General features: G+C 39.4%; 4 protein-coding genes across 12 annotated transcripts in view; 3 read left to right on the top strand and 1 right to left on the bottom strand.

Moving 5' to 3' along the window:
• LOC106962127 (cytoplasmic phosphatidylinositol transfer protein 1-like) overlaps positions 1–5939 on the top strand; it is a 79264-nt gene extending 73325 nt beyond the window's left edge. For 2 of the 3 annotated variants that reach the window (XM_015056321.1, XM_015056320.1), the window contains exon 9: positions 1163–5939. In XM_015056321.1, the coding sequence (XP_014911807.1) occupies positions 1163–1518 (356 nt within the window). In that variant the 3' untranslated portion in view covers positions 1519–5939. Of the gene's footprint in view, positions 1–4; positions 145–1162 lie in introns of all 3 variants that reach the window. The other variant, XM_015056322.1, reaches the window with a different exon arrangement.
• A 1414-nt stretch (positions 5940–7353) lies between these two features.
• The window catches only part of LOC106962129 (ecto-ADP-ribosyltransferase 4-like), a 54696-nt gene continuing 43700 nt past the window's right edge, over positions 7354–18349 (bottom strand). Inside the window, exons 1-4 of one of the 5 annotated variants that reach the window (XM_015056326.1) lie at positions 11151–11239; positions 8958–9027; positions 8482–8614; positions 7354–8254 (exon numbers count right to left, since the gene is read on the bottom strand). In XM_015056326.1, coding sequence (XP_014911812.1) covers positions 7415–8254; positions 8482–8610 — 969 coding nt within the window. In that variant the 5' untranslated portion in view covers positions 8611–8614; positions 8958–9027; positions 11151–11239 and the 3' untranslated portion in view covers positions 7354–7414. Of the gene's footprint in view, positions 8255–8481; positions 8615–8878; positions 8935–8957; positions 9028–11150; positions 11240–13902; positions 14078–18349 lie in introns of those variants that run through there. The other 4 variants (XM_015056327.1, XM_015056328.1, XM_015056330.1 and 1 more) reach the window with 4 other exon arrangements.
• Positions 9036–12087, top strand: LOC106962128 (ecto-ADP-ribosyltransferase 4-like). Of its 2 annotated transcripts, XM_015056323.1 has the most exons (3): positions 9037–9392; positions 9556–9692; positions 10773–12087. In XM_015056323.1, exons 2-3 carry the CDS (start codon positions 9558–9560, stop codon positions 11652–11654), a joined length of 1017 nt encoding a protein of 338 aa, XP_014911809.1. In that variant the 5' UTR covers positions 9037–9392; positions 9556–9557; the 3' UTR covers positions 11655–12087. The 2 variants fall into 2 exon arrangements, with proteins under 2 accessions (XP_014911811.1, XP_014911809.1); XM_015056325.1 differs by having other exon boundaries at positions 9036–9692.
• LOC106962135 (erythroblast NAD(P)(+)--arginine ADP-ribosyltransferase-like) lies at positions 14039–17958 on the top strand. Of its 2 annotated transcripts, none has more exons than XM_015056336.1 (3): positions 14039–14103; positions 16306–16390; positions 16668–17958. In XM_015056336.1, the coding sequence occupies exons 2-3, from the start codon at positions 16316–16318 to the stop codon at positions 17400–17402; spliced, it is 810 nt and encodes a 269-aa protein (XP_014911822.1). In that variant the 5' UTR covers positions 14039–14103; positions 16306–16315; the 3' UTR covers positions 17403–17958. The 2 variants fall into 2 exon arrangements, with proteins under 2 accessions (XP_014911822.1, XP_014911821.1); XM_015056335.1 differs by lacking the exon at positions 14039–14103 and adding an exon at positions 15940–16166 and having other exon boundaries at positions 16307–16390.

The following is an 18349-nucleotide window of genomic DNA, read 5'->3' as shown; positions in this document are numbered from 1 at the left end:
GCAGATATGACTTTGGATGACGTTCGGGATTACGAGAGAAAAATGCATGAGAAAACCAACATTAAAGTTTGCAATGAGCAGCAAGAGCATTCCACAACAAACCCATCTTCCCTGGATGACATAGAGATCCATGACAAAGCAAGTGTATGTGCCTTTTTTTTCTTTTTCTTTTTTTTACTCCATTTTTTCCTTCTCTGTCTCATAATTTTAGGTGGTAAAAGCTTCATATGTCATTACATTTGGAGCTAAAAAAGGAACATTTTTTTAAAACTAAAAGTGAGTTAAAAAAAATAAAAACAACATGGTAATATAATATTAATACATAAATAAACTGTGAACATAGAAAAACATGTAACCTATCCTTTGGTTTTTAAGCAGTGTTTTGTTTTTCTTTTGTTTGGTTAAGTTAACAAATATTATTTCCAGTTCCTGATTTCATTTTTAAACAGATATTTCCTCTAAAGGGGGAAGAATGATTGAACACATTTACCTATTCAGGAATTTATTCCTACTTACACATAAAGTCCATTCAGACTGGAACTGTTCCAGCTGCTATAAACGCTCACTTTGCAGCCTGCAATTTGTATTTGCAAACACCAGATGGCGCTCCTCTCCTAAAGCAGTCATGTTGAAGTAGAAATTGGGCTTCTGAGTCTCCAAAGGACCCTTCAGTTAAAGTTTAATGATAATAGTAAAATGATTCTAAGTAAAAATGCAGCTTGGTAACTGCACTAGTTTTCAATTCTGTCTGCTTGAATTTGCAGACGTCCTTTTAAAAGCAACATCCTGTTTAGTGAGGCCATCACCAGCTGACAAGTTGATTAAATCATTCTTTTGGATTATCAAACCAAAATGGCTCTGAATAGCTTTCTACTGATGTATATTATTTATTATTGCCATATATTCAGGTCACAACCGGATGATAGAAATAATTAGATTTCAAAGTAGGTTTGAATCGTCTGTAAGGTGAGATGGACCCGACATGGCTGGCGGCGTCTTTTCTGGGTACAGAAATGCAAAGGAACAGTATAACTGGCATCTCCATCCAAAACATGAGCAAAATAGATGATTTGTAGTAAGATCCACATGCCAAGACAATGCCAACACATGAGCACACAAAAACACTAACCTGTGTATTGTCTCTTGTAAAATCTCTTTCCAGACATGACAATGGATGAGGTGAGAGAGTTTGAGCGAACCATCCAGGAGGCCACCAACCAGAAGATTGGGGTGTTTCCCCCATCAATCTCCATAAGTGAGACCCCCTTGTCCTCCTGCGCCCTAACCGGTCCTGCCAGTGCCCCGTCAACCCCGATGTGCACGGATGCACCCGAATCCCTCTCTGTCCCCAAAGACCGGCCTCGTAAAAAGTCCGCCCCCGAAACACTGACCCTACCTGAGCCCGTCCCCAGCGAAGCCGCAGAAAGCTCGACCCTGAACCAGTTACCCGTTTCCAACCATCTCCAGTCATCCACACCGCCTTCCGACTGTGACCCTGCTGAAATGGGCGAGCAGTAGAACAGCCTCCATTGTATACTTCTTCTTCTTTACCCGTTGTCTTATGAGCCCAATGAGGGTACCCTTGCCTCCAAGCACCAGTGCCCTGACTTTCAACTTGTTTAGCCATATCCGATGATCGACCATAATCTTTACCGTATACCAATCCCTCTATCGGTCTTCATTAGTGTCATTGATGCCATCCAGGCAGCTGCAGGCCCGGTCACCCTGGTGTGGCCGAGCGTAAAGTCAAGCGAGCCAGATGTCAGATCTTTTCTAATTAATGCATTTAATGTTGATCGAAAGCAAAGATTATTTTTGTTGAGTGGCAGTTCTTTTTGTAAATAAATCCTTTGCATTGTTTCCGTAGTTATGTTTTCTTCAATCAGACTATCTGGCCACGAATTATTGCATTTTGAAGTAGTTGCCTTGACACCACAGAGCCAGTGCAGATTCAGCTTCGATAGTGTTCAGAGTAATCTTACCCGTTACTAATCTGCATAGTTGACGGCATAATAATGATCGACTTGACGATTCAAACTGGAACTGCACAGTAGAAGTAGAACCGAACGCCGGAGAGGCAATCAAGTACATTGACGGTAGATCCGTTGAAGTGTTTCCGTAGCCTGGCGTGTGGATCGCACTGTACTCGTCGTTTCCTTTCTAAACTCTTTAAAAAAAATGCAAAATCTGTACAATCACGAAGAGAATGCACCTCAGGTCTCCCCAAACTCTACCCAGTTCGCACTCCAAAGGCAGGGACGCTGTTGTACGTAATTCTCCCCGCTTACTTGCCAAACCATTTTGTACTTCCAGAGATGTTATAATACAAAAATATATGTAAAAAAAAAAAACACACAAAAAAAACAGCCTACTTAAACCTGGGAATGTTTACACATCTTACACCTTTTAAATGAAACCGTCACTTTGTCTGCAGTTCCAGTTGGAAGTAGGCGGTTTGACGCTTGCAAAGTTTAATTTGTTCATCCTCTGTATCTGAGGACGATTAAGAGGTCGTTATCAGCAGAAGTGCACTGATTGCATTTACAAAGTCAGATGTTGCCTGAAACTAGTGATGGATATCTCATGTGACATAAATGTGATGCAGGCAAATCAAATCAGTAAAATCACTTTTGTCACATGTTGGGGGAGCAAAACGCCATTTTAGGACAGCTTTTAGTCACCGACTGACCCTCGCGCACAGCAAAGGTGATGAAAAGTCGGAGCTAAATTTGAAAAGACGGGCACATGTGTCAAGCTGACTTGTGTATGTGCTTCATTAGGCGCACGGTGTGTGAAGATCGAACCTGCCAGTCCAGATTGGTGAAAGAAAGGCAGAGCTTTTAGGCCAAGCGAAAACATCAGTTGCAGACACCAGTCATTTATTTTATCTGTATATTAATGGACGTATGTCAAAGAACCAGTAGATTTTAGTACGCCGATCAATATACTCTTTGTTTTCCAGACAATATTATTCAAAGAAGGGGTTTTATAATGCTGCATGGAATGTTCACAACTTGTATACAAAATATATGACGTGTGATTATACTGTGTATGAATGGATTGTTGCAGTATAAGTAATGTAACTCATGAAAAAAAATGATGCTTCCATTGGAAGTCTGAAGTAATTTTGTACAGTAGAAGATCAGATTTTGACTGAAATGTAAGCATGTTCAGAGTATTTACTGTAGGCCTATGAACTCTTTGAACTCAGTGCCTCTGCATGCTACAATTTTATCATCACCTACCTGCGTGTACATCCAAATTTTATTATTAGCGCAGCTACAGAAATCCAAAATTTCATGACTTTTTATTACATGTACAACTCTGATGACTTAGAGACTCTTTGTGGGCATGAATGCCTTTCATTTTGGGGTTCTAACCATGGATTTATTTTTTTTAAGTACATGGTTAGAAGCACATTGTCTAAAGTGGAAAGCACCATTTCATCATGCTAAAAAATGCAGTGTCGGCACATTTCACCAGCAAGTAAATGGACAGGTCTCCACTCGGTCTATAAACCTTGATTATAAGGCCAGAAATTTGGCATTATTGTCCACGTTCTCCAATATTGGAGGATATTACAACCTGTTTATTGGATATGATTCTTTGCTGTTCAGACTGAAAACTTTCCCCACGGGATCACTTGGGTTTTGGTTTCTCACTTCTACCATCCTCAATTTGTCTTACAAAGGTTTACCTTCTGAGTTTGCTCTCATTTCACTTTTACGTCGATGTATGAGTTTGTCACCTGCAAACATTTTGAAAACACTTTGAAAAGTTCTTAGGCAACAATAATTTCCCTACGATATCAGACAGTGGAGAAGTTATCCCCATTCTACCAATGACTGTACGTCTATAGTTTAGCTTTATAAATCTGCAGTTGTGCCATTCTTTTGTTTTTAAAAATCATTGAAGTTGTTCCTTGTATTCTGATTTCAACGAGGTAAACAGTTTTGGGTAAACAAGTCCTGAATTGTAAAGACATTCATGCGCATGAGGAGTCTGTCTGAAGTCACCAAACTTTTTGCATTGCATTCCCTACACTGTAGTCTGGTAATCATTTGCAATTCAACCTTATGTTACAAATAATTTTTGTAAGGTCTTGATGCGCTTTTTGTTTTTTTTATGATCTCTGCTGTTTTTTTCCAATAGACCCTCCTTCAGTTTTAAGTAAGACCGTTCCAACAAACCAAGTATTGCCACTGCAAGAAGATGCAGACGGGTGTAACTCGGACATATCAAACTATACCACCAGATTCTCAAGCGACAGGGCTAACTTGCTGTGTTTTTCATTCAATCACCGACGCTGGCGTAGATTTCTCAGTCGTCCAGGACATGACGGTCCTAAGTGCTTGAGTAGAAGGCAACTGGACTTCTCCTGTCGTTTCTTGTCCCGGTTCACACCATGGTGACCAAAACACATGTCTTAACAACAACGTTGTCTTCAATTGTCCGGTTAGTGTGATTGTTCTATGATCCATAAACTTGTTACTTCCAACCATGTTGAGAATTGAAGAAGCCCCTCTGAATGAGCGACGAAACGTCTTCACGAAACCAGAGAAGTCCAGTTCTGCTCAAGCGCGTAGGATTCGATCGCTGACATTACTCAGATGCATCCTGCACTTTCCAGTCTTTTACACCTCAATTATTGACAATGAAGGAATGTGTTTATTACCGTGTTGTGGGTTCGGTGGACCAAAAATCCGCTCATATGGCACAGCAACTTTGAAGAGACAGGCTTAAAGAGAAGATATTCAGTGGTCTTACCATAGTATTTTGTCGATAATTTGTGTAGATTTTCATTTAGATGGAGAGAGAGAAGAAAAAAATAGATGAAACTGTAGCTATTTATTTGTAACCGTAGCTTTTGTTGTTGCCTTTTAAGGATAAACAAATCTACATACCAGTCATTGGCCGTCTGTTTAGATCTATTTTGTATAGATTATAGATGCTTACTAGTCCGGTATCGACCACCTCTCTTGTCAGGTAAACATCGATCCAGGGACATGTTTGATCCACCTTGGGCTATTAAAATAATGCAAAGTGTATGTGGAACGTTAATCTCTGCTCTGTTTAAAAGAGTAACCCGATAGCTCTTGTAAATACGGCTGTTAATGATTAATATTGTAGATTTCTTATGTTGAGCCTGCTCTGGGTTTCTTTACTGATGTGCCATGAATGTGCTGATGGACTGAAAATGGACAAGGTAAATCTTTTTTTGTGTGTGAGATGAGGGTTTGTGAAGCTTTCACAGACGTGAATTAAACACTTTGATTTGAGTCGGGCTTAATGTGTTTTTATCAATGAAGTTGCTATTCTGATATTAGTTCAGTTTAATTCTTTTCATTTAAATATCGAGATTCTTTGTAGTGCTGCACTTTTTTCTTTTTTTTTCTTTTTTTTGCTGTCCAGTTGCTTCTAATGAAACCCCCCACAAGGGGGCGTATTATTTCCTAAGTAGTAAAGCAAATGGATGCTTTGTGGCTGCTTTGACGTTTTACCCGCCTTGTTAATTTCCAGGCAGATGACGTCTCCTTTGTTCTTTTTAAATAGTAAACTTTGCTGTTTGATTTTAGTGATTGCTGTAATGCATTTCATTCCTCTTCACCTCCCGATTTGGTTTGCGCTCAGGCAAGCTGGTTTGCCGTCTTCTGCTTTCTGGAATCTGTCTCATGAACTTCGAACACGTCCGACTTAAAGCTCATCTCAGCGTCTGCTTGAATATTCAGGTGGGCTTCGAGTCGATCCAGCTTTGTGAAACAGACCCCAGAAGTGCCATTCCTGTTTAGCTGCTGAAAGTCGCTCTTTGTTCTTCCACTTGGAATATTGTATTGTACTTGGTATATTTTTACTGCCCTTTGAGGTTTATTTGGTTCTTTGTTGTAATTATTGTTTAACAGTTTTCTTAAACGGATGAATAAACTTTATTAGCTATTGTCGATGTGTTGTTGTTTTTATTTGTCGTGCATGTCTTATGGAAGCATTTTTATATTTGAAGCACACATCTGCTGTCAGAATTGGAGGGAAAACGTCTTATACTGAACATTTAACCACATAGCTTTCACTATATAACCATCCACTACAAGAGTTAAAAAAAAAAAAACTTCCAGCATTGCTCTAAAGATATTATTCCCAGAAGATTTTACTTATTTTATTTTTACAGGCAACAAAAGTCAGACGTGCAATTTAAATAAATATTTTCCTCAACCAAATTAGATAATTGTAGCTCCTCTCTCAAAGCACCTTTATCGCTTTTGAGAGGAGGGGCTGGAGAAACCGTCACATTAGGTCTGTTCACCTGGTCTCTCTTCTTTCTTTCCTTCTCATATCCATAAATGAAGCCCCTTCTGAACATGCCTTCACTGCAGCGGCTGTCTGCAGTGAAGACATGTTCATCAACAGCCTGCTGTCCGTGCACTATGCAGGTATAAAACTGGGCCGGGTCAGAATCACAGCAGATGACGGAGGACAGGCTCCGTTCCACATTTTCCAGGCACATGGATGCTCAGGTTGGGAATGACTTTGTGTTTTAAATTATTACGTCTGGCCGACTGTGGCAGAAAAAAGATCAGAATATTGTTGTCAGTGAGGCAGTGTTTGTAATTTAACTTTGACCCGCAGGCTGAACAAATACATTTGATCCCCAAATACACCCAACAGCTGAAAAGAGATATGTTGTCAACCCATGGTGAAAATGGGAGTACAACCAGGGGGCCTTTGCTCACAAGCTCTAAAGCAGGGGTGTCCAAAGTCGTTTCTCGAGGGCCGGCATCCTGCTCGTTTTAGTTCTCTCCCTGGTGGTAGCAACAACCTTTTCAGCTTGTCAATGTTCCTCTTAGGGCTTCTAACAAGCCATCATTTGATCCAGGTGCGTTAAACCAGGGAGAGAGCTAGAACATGCAGGATGCCAGCCCTCCAGGACCGACTTTGGACACCACTGGTCTAAAGAATCCACCTCACAAATTGAACAACTGCCTCCACCGTGCAATTCTCTGCCGCCAAAGAAGTCGAGCCAGATCATCACTGATTCCAATAAACAAGATATTTCAAAGTCTTTTCCCGTGCCTGGTATTCTCTCCCTCAGCTCCGTCGGGATGGAGGAGATCTCTTCTGGAGAAATGCGTTTTCCCGGTTGTCGAACAGCTGAATGTATTGGACTTGCACGGCATGTATGGATGACGCCTCTATAAACACCTTTTCCTGAGCGAGATGCCTCCTGGTCACGCTCAGGTCCAGGATGGACTGAAAAGAGGCGTTCACCACACTGTTCTGCAGATTGTTGGAGAACTTGCAGAAGTTCTCCTCTGTGTCTTCCACGTCTGTGTTTGTCTTGCAAAAAAATTAAAAATAGCATGAGGTAAATGTTATTTATATCTTCTTTTTATATCTATTCTTGTATTATATACTAGCAGCATTACAGGCTATAATGGGATTGGACAGTGCTATGTGAATTTGAAACTCTGCCAGCCGAGCTGATTCTCCAGTAAAGCTTCACAATAACACAGAGCAGTAAAAGCAACAGAAGGACAAAACAAATGATGGTGACAATGAGCCAAAATCCCTCTGCAGGTAACACAGATATGGAATGCAACTGGTTGCGCTCTTCGTCATAAACACAGTTCAGATTACTTTTGAGTTTGTAGGTGATTTTACATGAACTGGTTTGTTTCTGGACGTCAGTGACTGTAAAAACTTCGTACGGAGGAATCAGGACTTGGTTATTTCCTTTAAGGACAGAGTATTTAGTTACGTTTGCTCCAAAGCAAGAGTATACATCAAAACATGAAACATTTCCATCAGAATCCCACCTATCACAGCCTAAAATGAAGGTGCTGAATCGAACCAGGCCAGTGGAGACGTTGAGCTCCAAAACGGTTTCAGTTCTGTAGTTTGTACTCAGACACATCACCTGATTTTGTTTTAAAATTAGAATCGCCTCACTTAGAGAGGAATAAAGCGAGACGGGTTCGAAAGCGCGTCTTTGTTTCGGAGTTCTTTCTGCAGCCTCAGAGTTCTTGTTCCCCCGTTTCAGCACCTCAGCGGTGAACATGTTTAAAGCCAGAGAATGGCTTTTCTCCATGTACTTGTCTGCTGGTTCTTTCAGGTGTTGCTCTGCTTTGCTCCAGGCTTTGCTGAAATGTGCGCTGCAGGTGTGCCATTTTTGTTTCATGGCCTCGTCATTCAGAACCGCGACTTTGGTTGTGCAGCCAGCGAACTTGTCACCATCGAGGTCAGAGGTCAGATGCTGAGAACTCTGAAAAGGAGAGGGGAAAAAATGTTTTGAGAGAGCTTCCAAGACAGCAACACACGTGGAGAACTGTTGCACATTTCCATCTTAAAAATTGTCAAAAACAATCAGAGAAAGGCTTGTAATATCTAAAAAAGCTCTTGAACTTTAAATTCTAGATCGGTCATTTTATATTTATGATCATTTGGAGTTTAAAGTATGATTGGGTAAAAATAAGACAGACTGTGACTTACCTCTCCAACAGTGTCCCTCCAACTGAGACAAATGTATATGACAAAAACTACAAGCAGTCCTTCTAAAACAACCAAAGAAGCAATCACACATGCAGACCCCTTCTGTTGCCTTTTCTGAGATGGCATCATTCATCTGGGAGAAGAAAGAAAAGACATCCTGTAACGCGACATAATCAGAGGAAGTCGAGACGGTACCCCGAAATCTAAACTCTTTTGGCACAACTTGATCTACTTCCAAGTAACACGGTGAAAAAGTCTGGTAACATGAGGAATTAGTGACCTATTTTGCCTTGGATTTCATCAACCTGTCAGATTTTTCAAAATATTCAAGCTAACCGCAGGCAGATCACATACAGAGCAGAGATACATAAAAGGGAAAATAAGTCTAATAACTTACCACATGCTGTTCACCGCTGTGATGAAAGCTATATGGAAATGTTGTGTGCTTCTGTGTTTTCTGCGTTTGAATGACTCACCTTTGTTTGCATCAGCCAGAGCTGGTGGCTAAACCGGATTCACTAGTTTTACCGCCTGGAGGATCTCCCTCTGGCCGTGCAAACAGACAGAAAGTGGAGTGTGCTTGTATTTATTACAAATGATCATTAAAAAAATTCTACATGGTGCAACACAGTAAACTGCAAACTAAAGCAAGAATGTTGAAAAAGGAGTAAGATGAAAGGTGAACTTGATCAGTTGTTTCTTTTCTAGCAGTGACTTCTGTGCAAACACAGCATGCAAACTCCTGGTTATTTTGAGCAGCAGTTCTAATGAAGGTGTGGGCCGAGTAGCTGCACCTGTAGATCCTGTCCTGCAGTAATGCTTAGGTGGAGAAGAAAAAAAAACATTTCCTCTCCGAGTCTCGCTGTCTTTTTTTGTGCTCCATGGATTATGAAGCCAGTTGCAGTAAAAAGGTAAGCCTAAAATGTTTCCCTTTTGTTGCTAAAGGTGGATTACAAGATTAAAAAGAGCCCTGTGTTTTCCCTTGACAAAGGTTTATTGCTGATCTTCAAAAACATTCAAGTTATTTTTTTTTCTCAAAGTCAACAAAATTCCTTGGTCATTTCTTTAAATCAGATATGACATTCCGGTGGGAATCAACGCGTGGGATTAAACTCCTAAACCTGGTTCCACTTTGCGGACTGTTGCTGGTCCTGGTCCTGCTGTATAATGACCCGCTTCTAATCCTGTGGTGGCCCCAGAGATCTGCCGAGGTGAGATTATTTTGTTTTCCTTAAATGAACCAGAAGCTAAGAAGCAGTTCACTACAGCGCCTTGCAAAAGTATTTAGACACCTCAAACCTTTTCACATTTTATCATGTCTCAATAACAAATTTCAGTGCATTTTATTTTGGGTTTTAATGTGTCAAGACAAGACAAAGAAAGCATCATTAATTGGATGAAAATATGATGCAAGGGTTTCAATACCTTTTGAAAGGTGTGTTTTCAATGCCCCTGAGTCAAGACTTTTAGAGACAGTTTTGTTTTTGTTGCCGCAATTAGAGTAACATTTTTCGGAGGGGCCAGCATTACATTATGGATATGTTTAGTCACCTTTTTTTTTTTTTTTTTTACAAAATATGGTGACTAAACTCTGAGATTGGAAAGATACCAGCTATGAGTTGTGGATGTTTAAAGTTGGTGTCCTGACTCAACAGGTTTTCTTCCACTGCTGTCTGTTCTGCCCTGTGTGATTTACACTAACAGTTTAGAGCTCCCTCTGGTGGTTGTTTGGTGGCATTGTTTTGGTTATCCTGAGAATGAAAATAAAGGGAGGAAAATCCAGGGTGGCCGAACGTAATGCCATAGTATTCGTACTATTTTACATACTGTAAAACATATTTGTTATAACTCTCTCCATGTTGTGACTAGTAGGCTCATGTATGCGCTGTCAATTGTTCTAATGGCGGAGAAACAACTTCTCATTACCTCCGTCTTCGGTGGTCATGCTAACTAGCCTTAGCATTCATGGTGACCTGTTGTGGTGAACCAGTTGTAGAAAAAATTTTTTCACATTAACTGATACCACACTGTCAAGATATAGTGACAGCTTTAACAGATATGTTAAAACATATTTTTTTTTGCAGTGTCATGCCTGAAGAAAAGCATTATGATACCAGCAGTATGATGCTGGCAGTACTTATGACTCTATTCTTGTAATTCGATTTATTGTCTTAGTGTTGCCCTCATACTGATACTTTCCACAGTAGAAAAATTCCAGGCAATTGAAGAAAAAAATTATTTTCAATAATTTCCTGAAAGCATTTCACATGATCAACCACCTCTCATTCCAGAATGCTGCAGTCTTGCCCCTGGATATGGCCCCAGATTGCATTGACGACATGTATGCCGGCTGTCGTTCTAAGTCCATGTCTCTCATCAACCTGTATGGTGTGTTTGAGTGGCACGCCAACATGAACTTTAGCTACGCCTGGGCTGTAGATGAGAGAAATGCCAAGAAGCCTGTGCACAAGCACCTACAAGACGATCACGCCACGTCCTTGTACATTTTCACAAAACTGGCCAACATCCGACAGGATTTCAACACGGCCGTGAAAACGGGGAAACAAAAGTACAGCACGGACGGCTTCAGGTTTCATTTTCTGTATTTCTACTTGACCGACGCCATCCAAGCCCTAAATCCGAACCACTCGGAGTGCCGAACCGTTTACCTCAGGACTTGGAAACGCTTCGACCAGGATGTCATAGACACAAACGTCCGCTTTGGGGGATTCACTTGGGCAATCTCAAGCAAGCAGTCGTTTGAGGCGAACGGCGACGTCTCCTGTTTTGAGATCCAAACGTGCTTCGGCGCTGACATCACGCATTACTCCAGCGTAAACCAGATGGGACAGGTGCTCATTCCGACCTACGAGGTTTTCCGGGTGATGGCCGTTGTGACGGGCGACCCGTGGTGCGGCGTGGTCTACAAGCTTCAGAGCACCAAGAAACCAAAGGCAGACCAAAACTGCAAACTGAGTCAGAAGCTAACAAAATCTCTTTTGGGTGGAGGACTTTTAAGCTGGGGTGGAGGCAACACCCTGACCATGTCTGCATGCGCTGTGCTGCTAATAATAAACTCTTTTATTCTCGTGAAACGCAAACAGAAATGCTATGTGGCTGTTGTGTTGGGTGCTCTGATCGTCCTGGTAATTTTCATGTTATTGCTTATTTAACTGCAGTCTTAATTTACATTATAAGCACTTGTAGGATATTAAAATATTCCAAAAAACTTTTCGTTTAATAGTATTTACCTAAATAATTAACGACAAAGTGGTGATTGTTTATTCTAAACGAATGTCTTTGTATTGCATCTGTACATTGGGGAATTTTGTAAATTCACCACACCAAATAAAATAAAGCCAAGTTCTGCTTGTGCTAACTTTGTAAGCCAAATTAAAAGAGCCATAACACAGATGAAAAATTATAGCTTCAAGTCTAACATGTCTTTAAATAATGTTTTTGTTTAATTCTAGGATTGATTTTAACTTTACTCTGGTTTATGGTTGAACTGTCTCTTTGCACAAAATCTGAACTAAGTTTTAGTTTATCAATTTGTGGTTCTGCTTGTCTGAGCTCCACAGGAAGTGGTCTTATGAGAAGCAGGACGTGGTATGTTGACTACAAACTCTTATGCTACTCTGCAGAAATATGTTTAACATAGAAAAATAATCTATTTATGTGTGAGGCCATTCATGACAACAGAATAATAGTTGTGTGAATAAATGCATGATCTTGAATATATTGTCGTGTCATATATTGTGTAATATCACATAATATATGAACTGTGTTTTATTCTGCACAAGCTGTGCCAGATTGTTTGGGTTTCTGTGGTTGGATCGATCAAAATTCAACTGTGTCGCCGCATTTCTGTGTCGAGACTTTCATTTTCTTCATATTGGAAAAAAGGCATCTAAGGACTCTTCCTCCAAGTGATGCTCATATCCAATAATGTGCAAATTAGGAGATCCTGAACAGGTGTTTAAGTCGGGTTAAGCTGCTACTGATTTTAGAGAACATGCATATGAAACGATCGCAGGCAAAACGGCCAGAATCTTTTTTGTAAGTTTTATTCAGTTGGGAAATCATTAATTTGACAAAAACGAATGATTATCCTTTCGCAAACATGTCATGACATGGAGGAAGGAGCAGAAAGCTGGAGTTGTTTTCTACACATCACCAGAAAAGGAGATGCAACTATCTAGTGTTTTATCAGCTGCACCCGGTGGAAAACTGTCTTTCTATTGGCTGGAACGGTTGTTAGGCGACGGTTCTCCTTGATCCACAAGATTTCAGATTGAAAACATAACCTGAAATCTTGAGGATGACTGCCAGAACAACACTTCTGGCAGTTAAATTCCCCCATAGGTTGCGTTGTGTGTTTTGGTTCCACTTCAGGGTCTCCTGGGTTTGCTTCCAGCCTTCCTGTTGCCCCCAAACAGGATAAAACAGGCGCAGAAGGTCACTGAGTTCATCGAGTCTCACTTTTTCTGCCTGGTGATGTATTCCTCACCTTGGCAATAGGTCTTCAGAGGTTTCCAGAGAAGAAGACACTGATGGTAAATTGCCAAAAGTAATGTGAAGTAGCAGATTAGGTAGATGACTGAGGAAGAGAGAAGTTTTCACTTCCTCTCTGTGCTTCTGTACGTTTGTCATGCTTTGTCAATGTCCTGCACAAGTTTTTGTTCGTACCATAGAAGCAGCATGAAATAATGATACAAGCTGCTAACAGACTGGCTGGTTTACAGATTCAAAATGATAATTGCATGGCCAATTATGTATATGGAAAATTAATAGGTGTAATTTTGATAACTTAGTACATCAGTGCTACTGTAGTTATGTAGTTTTAAACTCTGTTTCTTTGGGGCTGGGGATTTGGTGACTCAATAGAAAAAGTAATTGTGTTACTCTCTGAATCTTCTCTTTATCTTGAATGCAAATCAAGTTTGAACTTCTGTTTTTCAGATATGCATTCTGGAGCTTTTTAAGAAGAAGACTATCAGGTTTTGTAGAAGCAGAAGTTTGTGGAAAAACAAGTGTCAAGAATGACAAGTCTCTTCTAATCATTTAGATGATAAGATTGATATCAGTGTGTTGGTCATGATTAACCAACTTTGAACTTCATGCCTGTGGTCATGCACCTCTACCGCCTTACCAAAACAAAAAAGGTGCACTGTAATATAACATTTGTTACCATTTGCTGTGGTTTTGTTTTGCGGTGCCACAAGATTCATGACCATTCAGTCTTATATTAACTTTTCACCAACGTCTTATACTCTGGGAGTTGTAATCTTGTATAGATTCTCATGCGGTTAATGTCTGGATTCTGTGGTGACCAATTCATGTGTGAAAATCTGCTTTTTCTTTTTTCCATTTGATTTGAAACATTTAAATCAATCTTAGATGGAGCTAAAGCACTTTCACCTCTTTGTGGTGCGTAATTGACTGAAATCCAAGCAGGTGGCAGCCAGAGGAGTGATGAGGAGACTGATGAAGAGAACCCTGAGGAAGGATCTTCAGGCAGATGGAGGCAATGATGGGGAATGTTTATTCGGTGTTTACTGGGAACCAGGAATGGGACATCCGCAAGGAATCAGAACTGACAGGATAGGAGAGAAGGTGAAGGTAAGTACGAAGACAATAACGTCAAAACCGACACCACAATGAGAGCCAAATTACCACTTGAGTGAATAAACAGTCTTGTATCTGCCTCAGGGAATTTGCTTCTGTTTAAAGCTGCAGTATGTAACTTTTCTAAAAATATATATATTTTTAATATTTGTTAAGGTGGTCAACATGTCTTGACAGGACAGTATGAAACAATCTATTTTAAAAAAAATTAGCTCCTCTGCCTTTTCACAGTGCTAACTAAAAACAACCAATCAGAGCCAGAAGGCGGGTCTTAGTGCTGTCACTCATGGCTTGTATAAGCTTACAACGTCTCCCCTCATGCTGACTAGCCTGAGGTTAGCATCGTCACCAATGACTGCAGATAACTGTAACTGTAAGTTGTTACTCTGCCATTAGTACATGGAGCTGCGCGTACATGAGCATGACTGACAGCACTAAGGCCTTCCTCCTGCCTTTTATTGGTTGATTTTGACTGGGAGCGGTGCATTTCTTCAGATGACAATAGTAGCTGAAGAAGGTGGAGGAATTAATTTTTTTTACAGATTATCTGTCTCAAAAGAGAAACATCACGAAGAGGGGGATGTGTGTGGTTATCCTTCTTTTCAGTGAGTTACAACAAAAAACATGATTTGCACGAATGTTAGAGATGATGTTATCTTACAGTTCGCAGTAGGGGGTCAGAACTGGGTGTAGTTTTAAGGTCTGTTTTATTTTACTTGTTCTGGAGACTCAATAGCAAAAGCAATTGCATCACTTTTTGAATCTTCTCTTTATCTTGAATGCAAATCAAGTTTGAAACTTCTGTTTTTCTTTCTTTGACCTTTTTAAGAAGAAGACTATCAGATTTTGTAGAAGCAGAAGTTTGTGGAAAAACGAGACAAGAATGACACGTCTCTTCTTATCGTTGTTTGTTGGCCATGCTTAATTAACCAACTGACTTTGAACTTCTTCCTTGTGGTCATGCACCTTTATTACCTTACCAAACAAAAAAGGTACACTGTAATATAACATTTATTACCATTTGTTTTGTTTTGCAGTGCCACAAGATTCATGTCCATTCAGTTTTACACCATAATGCCAAAAGTATTTGCTTACCCATACAAATGATCAGAATCAGGAGTTCCCATGTTTTTCAAGGCCACATGTGTATAAAATTAGGCAGGTAGGCATGCCGACTGTTTTTACAAACATTTGTGAAAGAATGGCTCGCTCTCAGGAGCTCAGTGAATTTCAGCGTGGAACTGTGATAATATTTCACCTGCGCAACAAATCCAGTCGTGACATTTTCTTGCTCCTAAATATCGTATGCAACGAAAATGGAAGTGTTTGGAAAATGACAGCGACTCAGCCACAAAGTGGTTACTGACGGAGCGGGGTCAGTGGATGCCCTCAAAACTTTTAATACTTTTTCCTACATTTTTATTTTGAAAGCAGGACTTCATGTCTTTCTCCTCAAAACTTGTAATGATTGAAAAGAGTTTTGAGAACAGACTTAGATATTAGTTATTTAAACTCAGTATCACAGAACATATGAATAAGTGAAGTCCCAGCAAAACATCTTAACACACTGAAGGTACATGTAAAAGCAATTTCTATTTAAATTGTATTCAAACATTTCCTTATGTTGCCCAGCTTAAATTACAGCTTCCTTAATTACAAATGAAACCTAATGAGGTGAAAACAACATTTGCATGGGTGGATTAGAAATACATAGTATGCAAATACAAGTTAATTCTTAGCTCTGAAAGAAGCAGTTTGACTGGTTGGTTTTTTTCACTCCTTTTTTTTTTTTAGCTCTGTTTCAAACTGTGACAAATACACTATAAAACTATAGTTTGAGAGTCTAGAGCAGCAACACACCAGCACACTACATGAGTTGACCTACTTTGTTAAACTGACCACATTTTTTTGAAGCTTTTCCACGTGTGTGTCTGTGGGTGGGCCTTTTCTAGACAGCAGAGTATTTAAGGAGGAGCCACTGTAGAAATCCTAATCCATCTGGTCTACGCTTCATCACTTGATAATATAATCCAGAACAACGTTGCTTTTGGAAAAACGTAAGATTTAATTTCGGGTTTAAAATACAGATAAGGTGATAGAGCTCCTTTGGGGTTGAATTATAATATTTATTACATACAGTCACTACATTGCTAAATATTCTTTTCCTATTTTACTGAACCAATAATTTGTTTGCAGGGTTGTGAAGATGAAGGCCAAAGTGCTCCTGATTGGTTTTCTGTGGTTGCCTCTTTGCTGCCTGCTTCCTGCTCCCCAAGAGAAGGTAATTTTTTTTTTTTTGGCTAGTGTTATTGTGCAATTTTAATGTACTTTATTTAAGTTTTTGATTTTTATTCAAAGTAAATATCAAGGTAATTCTACTTGCAAAATTCATTAAGGGTTATTTCAATTTTAAGTTTGCAATGTTTTTTTATTTATTTATTTCCTACATTGAAGCATGTAACATCACTGTTATTTCCAACTAAATAAGTGAAATGAATGCAACTTCATATATGTTCTGCTTTGCTCTTCATCATATGTATTTTTCTCATTCCTTTTAGATCAATGATCAGTCCTTTCCACTGGACATGGCTGTAAACTCTGTTGATGACATGTACTCTACCTGTGCTGCACAGATGGAAGCAAAGGTCAAGAAGACGTACTTTGAAAATGAAATGGAAATGAAAAACAATGTATTCAGCAAGGCATGGAACGCAACAAAACATTGTATGAATAAAAAAATAGAAGATAAAGATGATGCTTTAACAAAGGATCACAGGCGAGCAATTTGTGTTTACACAGCTGGAGGAAAGTTACAGTTCTATAAGGTTTTCAATGAAGTAGTCCGGACCAACAAACAACAATATAGTTCATCTTTTCCATTCCATTCCTTACATTTCTGGCTGACCAGAGCGATACAGATCCTCAAAACCAATCATAATGAATGTTACACAACTTTCCGTAGAACCGGAGTTACTTTCACTGGCAAACTCAAAGAAATTCGATTTGGTATTTTTGCCTCCTCCTCCAAATTATCAAATCTGACAGACTTTGGTAAGACAACATGCTTTAAAATTACAACCTGTCATGGAGCTTATCTGAAAAAATACCCGGTGCTTGGATACAAAGAGCAGGAAGTGCTCATTCCACCTTATGAGAAGTTCGAGATAACCCTAACCCTAATCAACGAAGATGAACCTCGTGAACTGTCCGACTGTGAGACTGTCTATGTTCTGAAAAGTAAGGGTGTCCAAAGCAATCTTGACTGCCAAGTTGCAAACCAAATAATTTTGTGATTTTCTTTCTTCACACGCATAAATTTAGAACAGTTTCATCTTGTTCTAAATTTACACCTGGCTGATCTTTAAAGAGAAAGTTCAGATTCCTTAACTTCCTCAATTAGAATAAACATGCAGAAATTTGAGCAGTAGTGTAAAGCTAATTGCTAGTTCAGCAGAGGTTAATGTGGCTTTTTCTACCCTAAAACAACTAGAATGTGTCATCTATAATGTATTCCATACAAAATACCTAAGTGTAACCTGATAGAGAAACTATCAGAGCCAAAACCAAATCAGTGTAAAGATGAGACAGTTTCGACTTGAATCACTTGTTTTCCTCAAAGTTTTTAGAGAAAACATGTTTCAGTTCAGGCTAAGGTTGCTGTCTCCTTAGACATGATATTGATTTCTTATAGCTTCTCTATACTACTTAGAACCATTTAACCTGCTGCAAGCTGTTCTCCTGGGTTACTTAGACAACAGTTTTTTTAATCATTGTTTTGCTTATGTGAAAGTACTTCTGCTCGAAGCAAATACTGTTCTTTTTCTTTATTCTTCAATAAATACATTATGTGAATATGTGTTATGTTTCTTTAATGTATGTCAGCATTGTGCACACATTAATTTATACAATATTTTAGAAGTACATTGTTTGCATAATAACATATAAATGAATTAATGTAACTGAATATTGTTGAATAGTTTTAAGTTTGGCCTGTGACTTTAAATAAAAAGCTCCATGCTGTCCTACACAGCAACTATATTTTGATTCAAATTTCAGGTAAAATGTGTTGCATAAAAAATAGAAAAACAAACAAAAAAAGATGTTAGATTTCCTCCGTCTGCACATAGGTGACCTTTTGTTTTAACTGAGCCAAAAAGTATTAGAGTTGATCTGACTGGTTTGATTCTGAAAGCCGTCACCCAGACTGCTGTCATGTAAAGTGACTGCATGTGAAATACTT

This window comes from Poecilia latipinna, unplaced genomic scaffold, assembly GCF_001443285.1.
Source record: "Poecilia latipinna isolate Pla-1442-1.1 unplaced genomic scaffold, P_latipinna-1.0 Scaffold1374, whole genome shotgun sequence".
NCBI classification, from domain to species: Eukaryota; Metazoa; Chordata; class Actinopteri; order Cyprinodontiformes; family Poeciliidae; genus Poecilia; species Poecilia latipinna.
The sequence above is the reverse complement of the archived record's forward strand: the minus strand, read 5'-3'. Positions and strand labels throughout refer to the sequence as shown.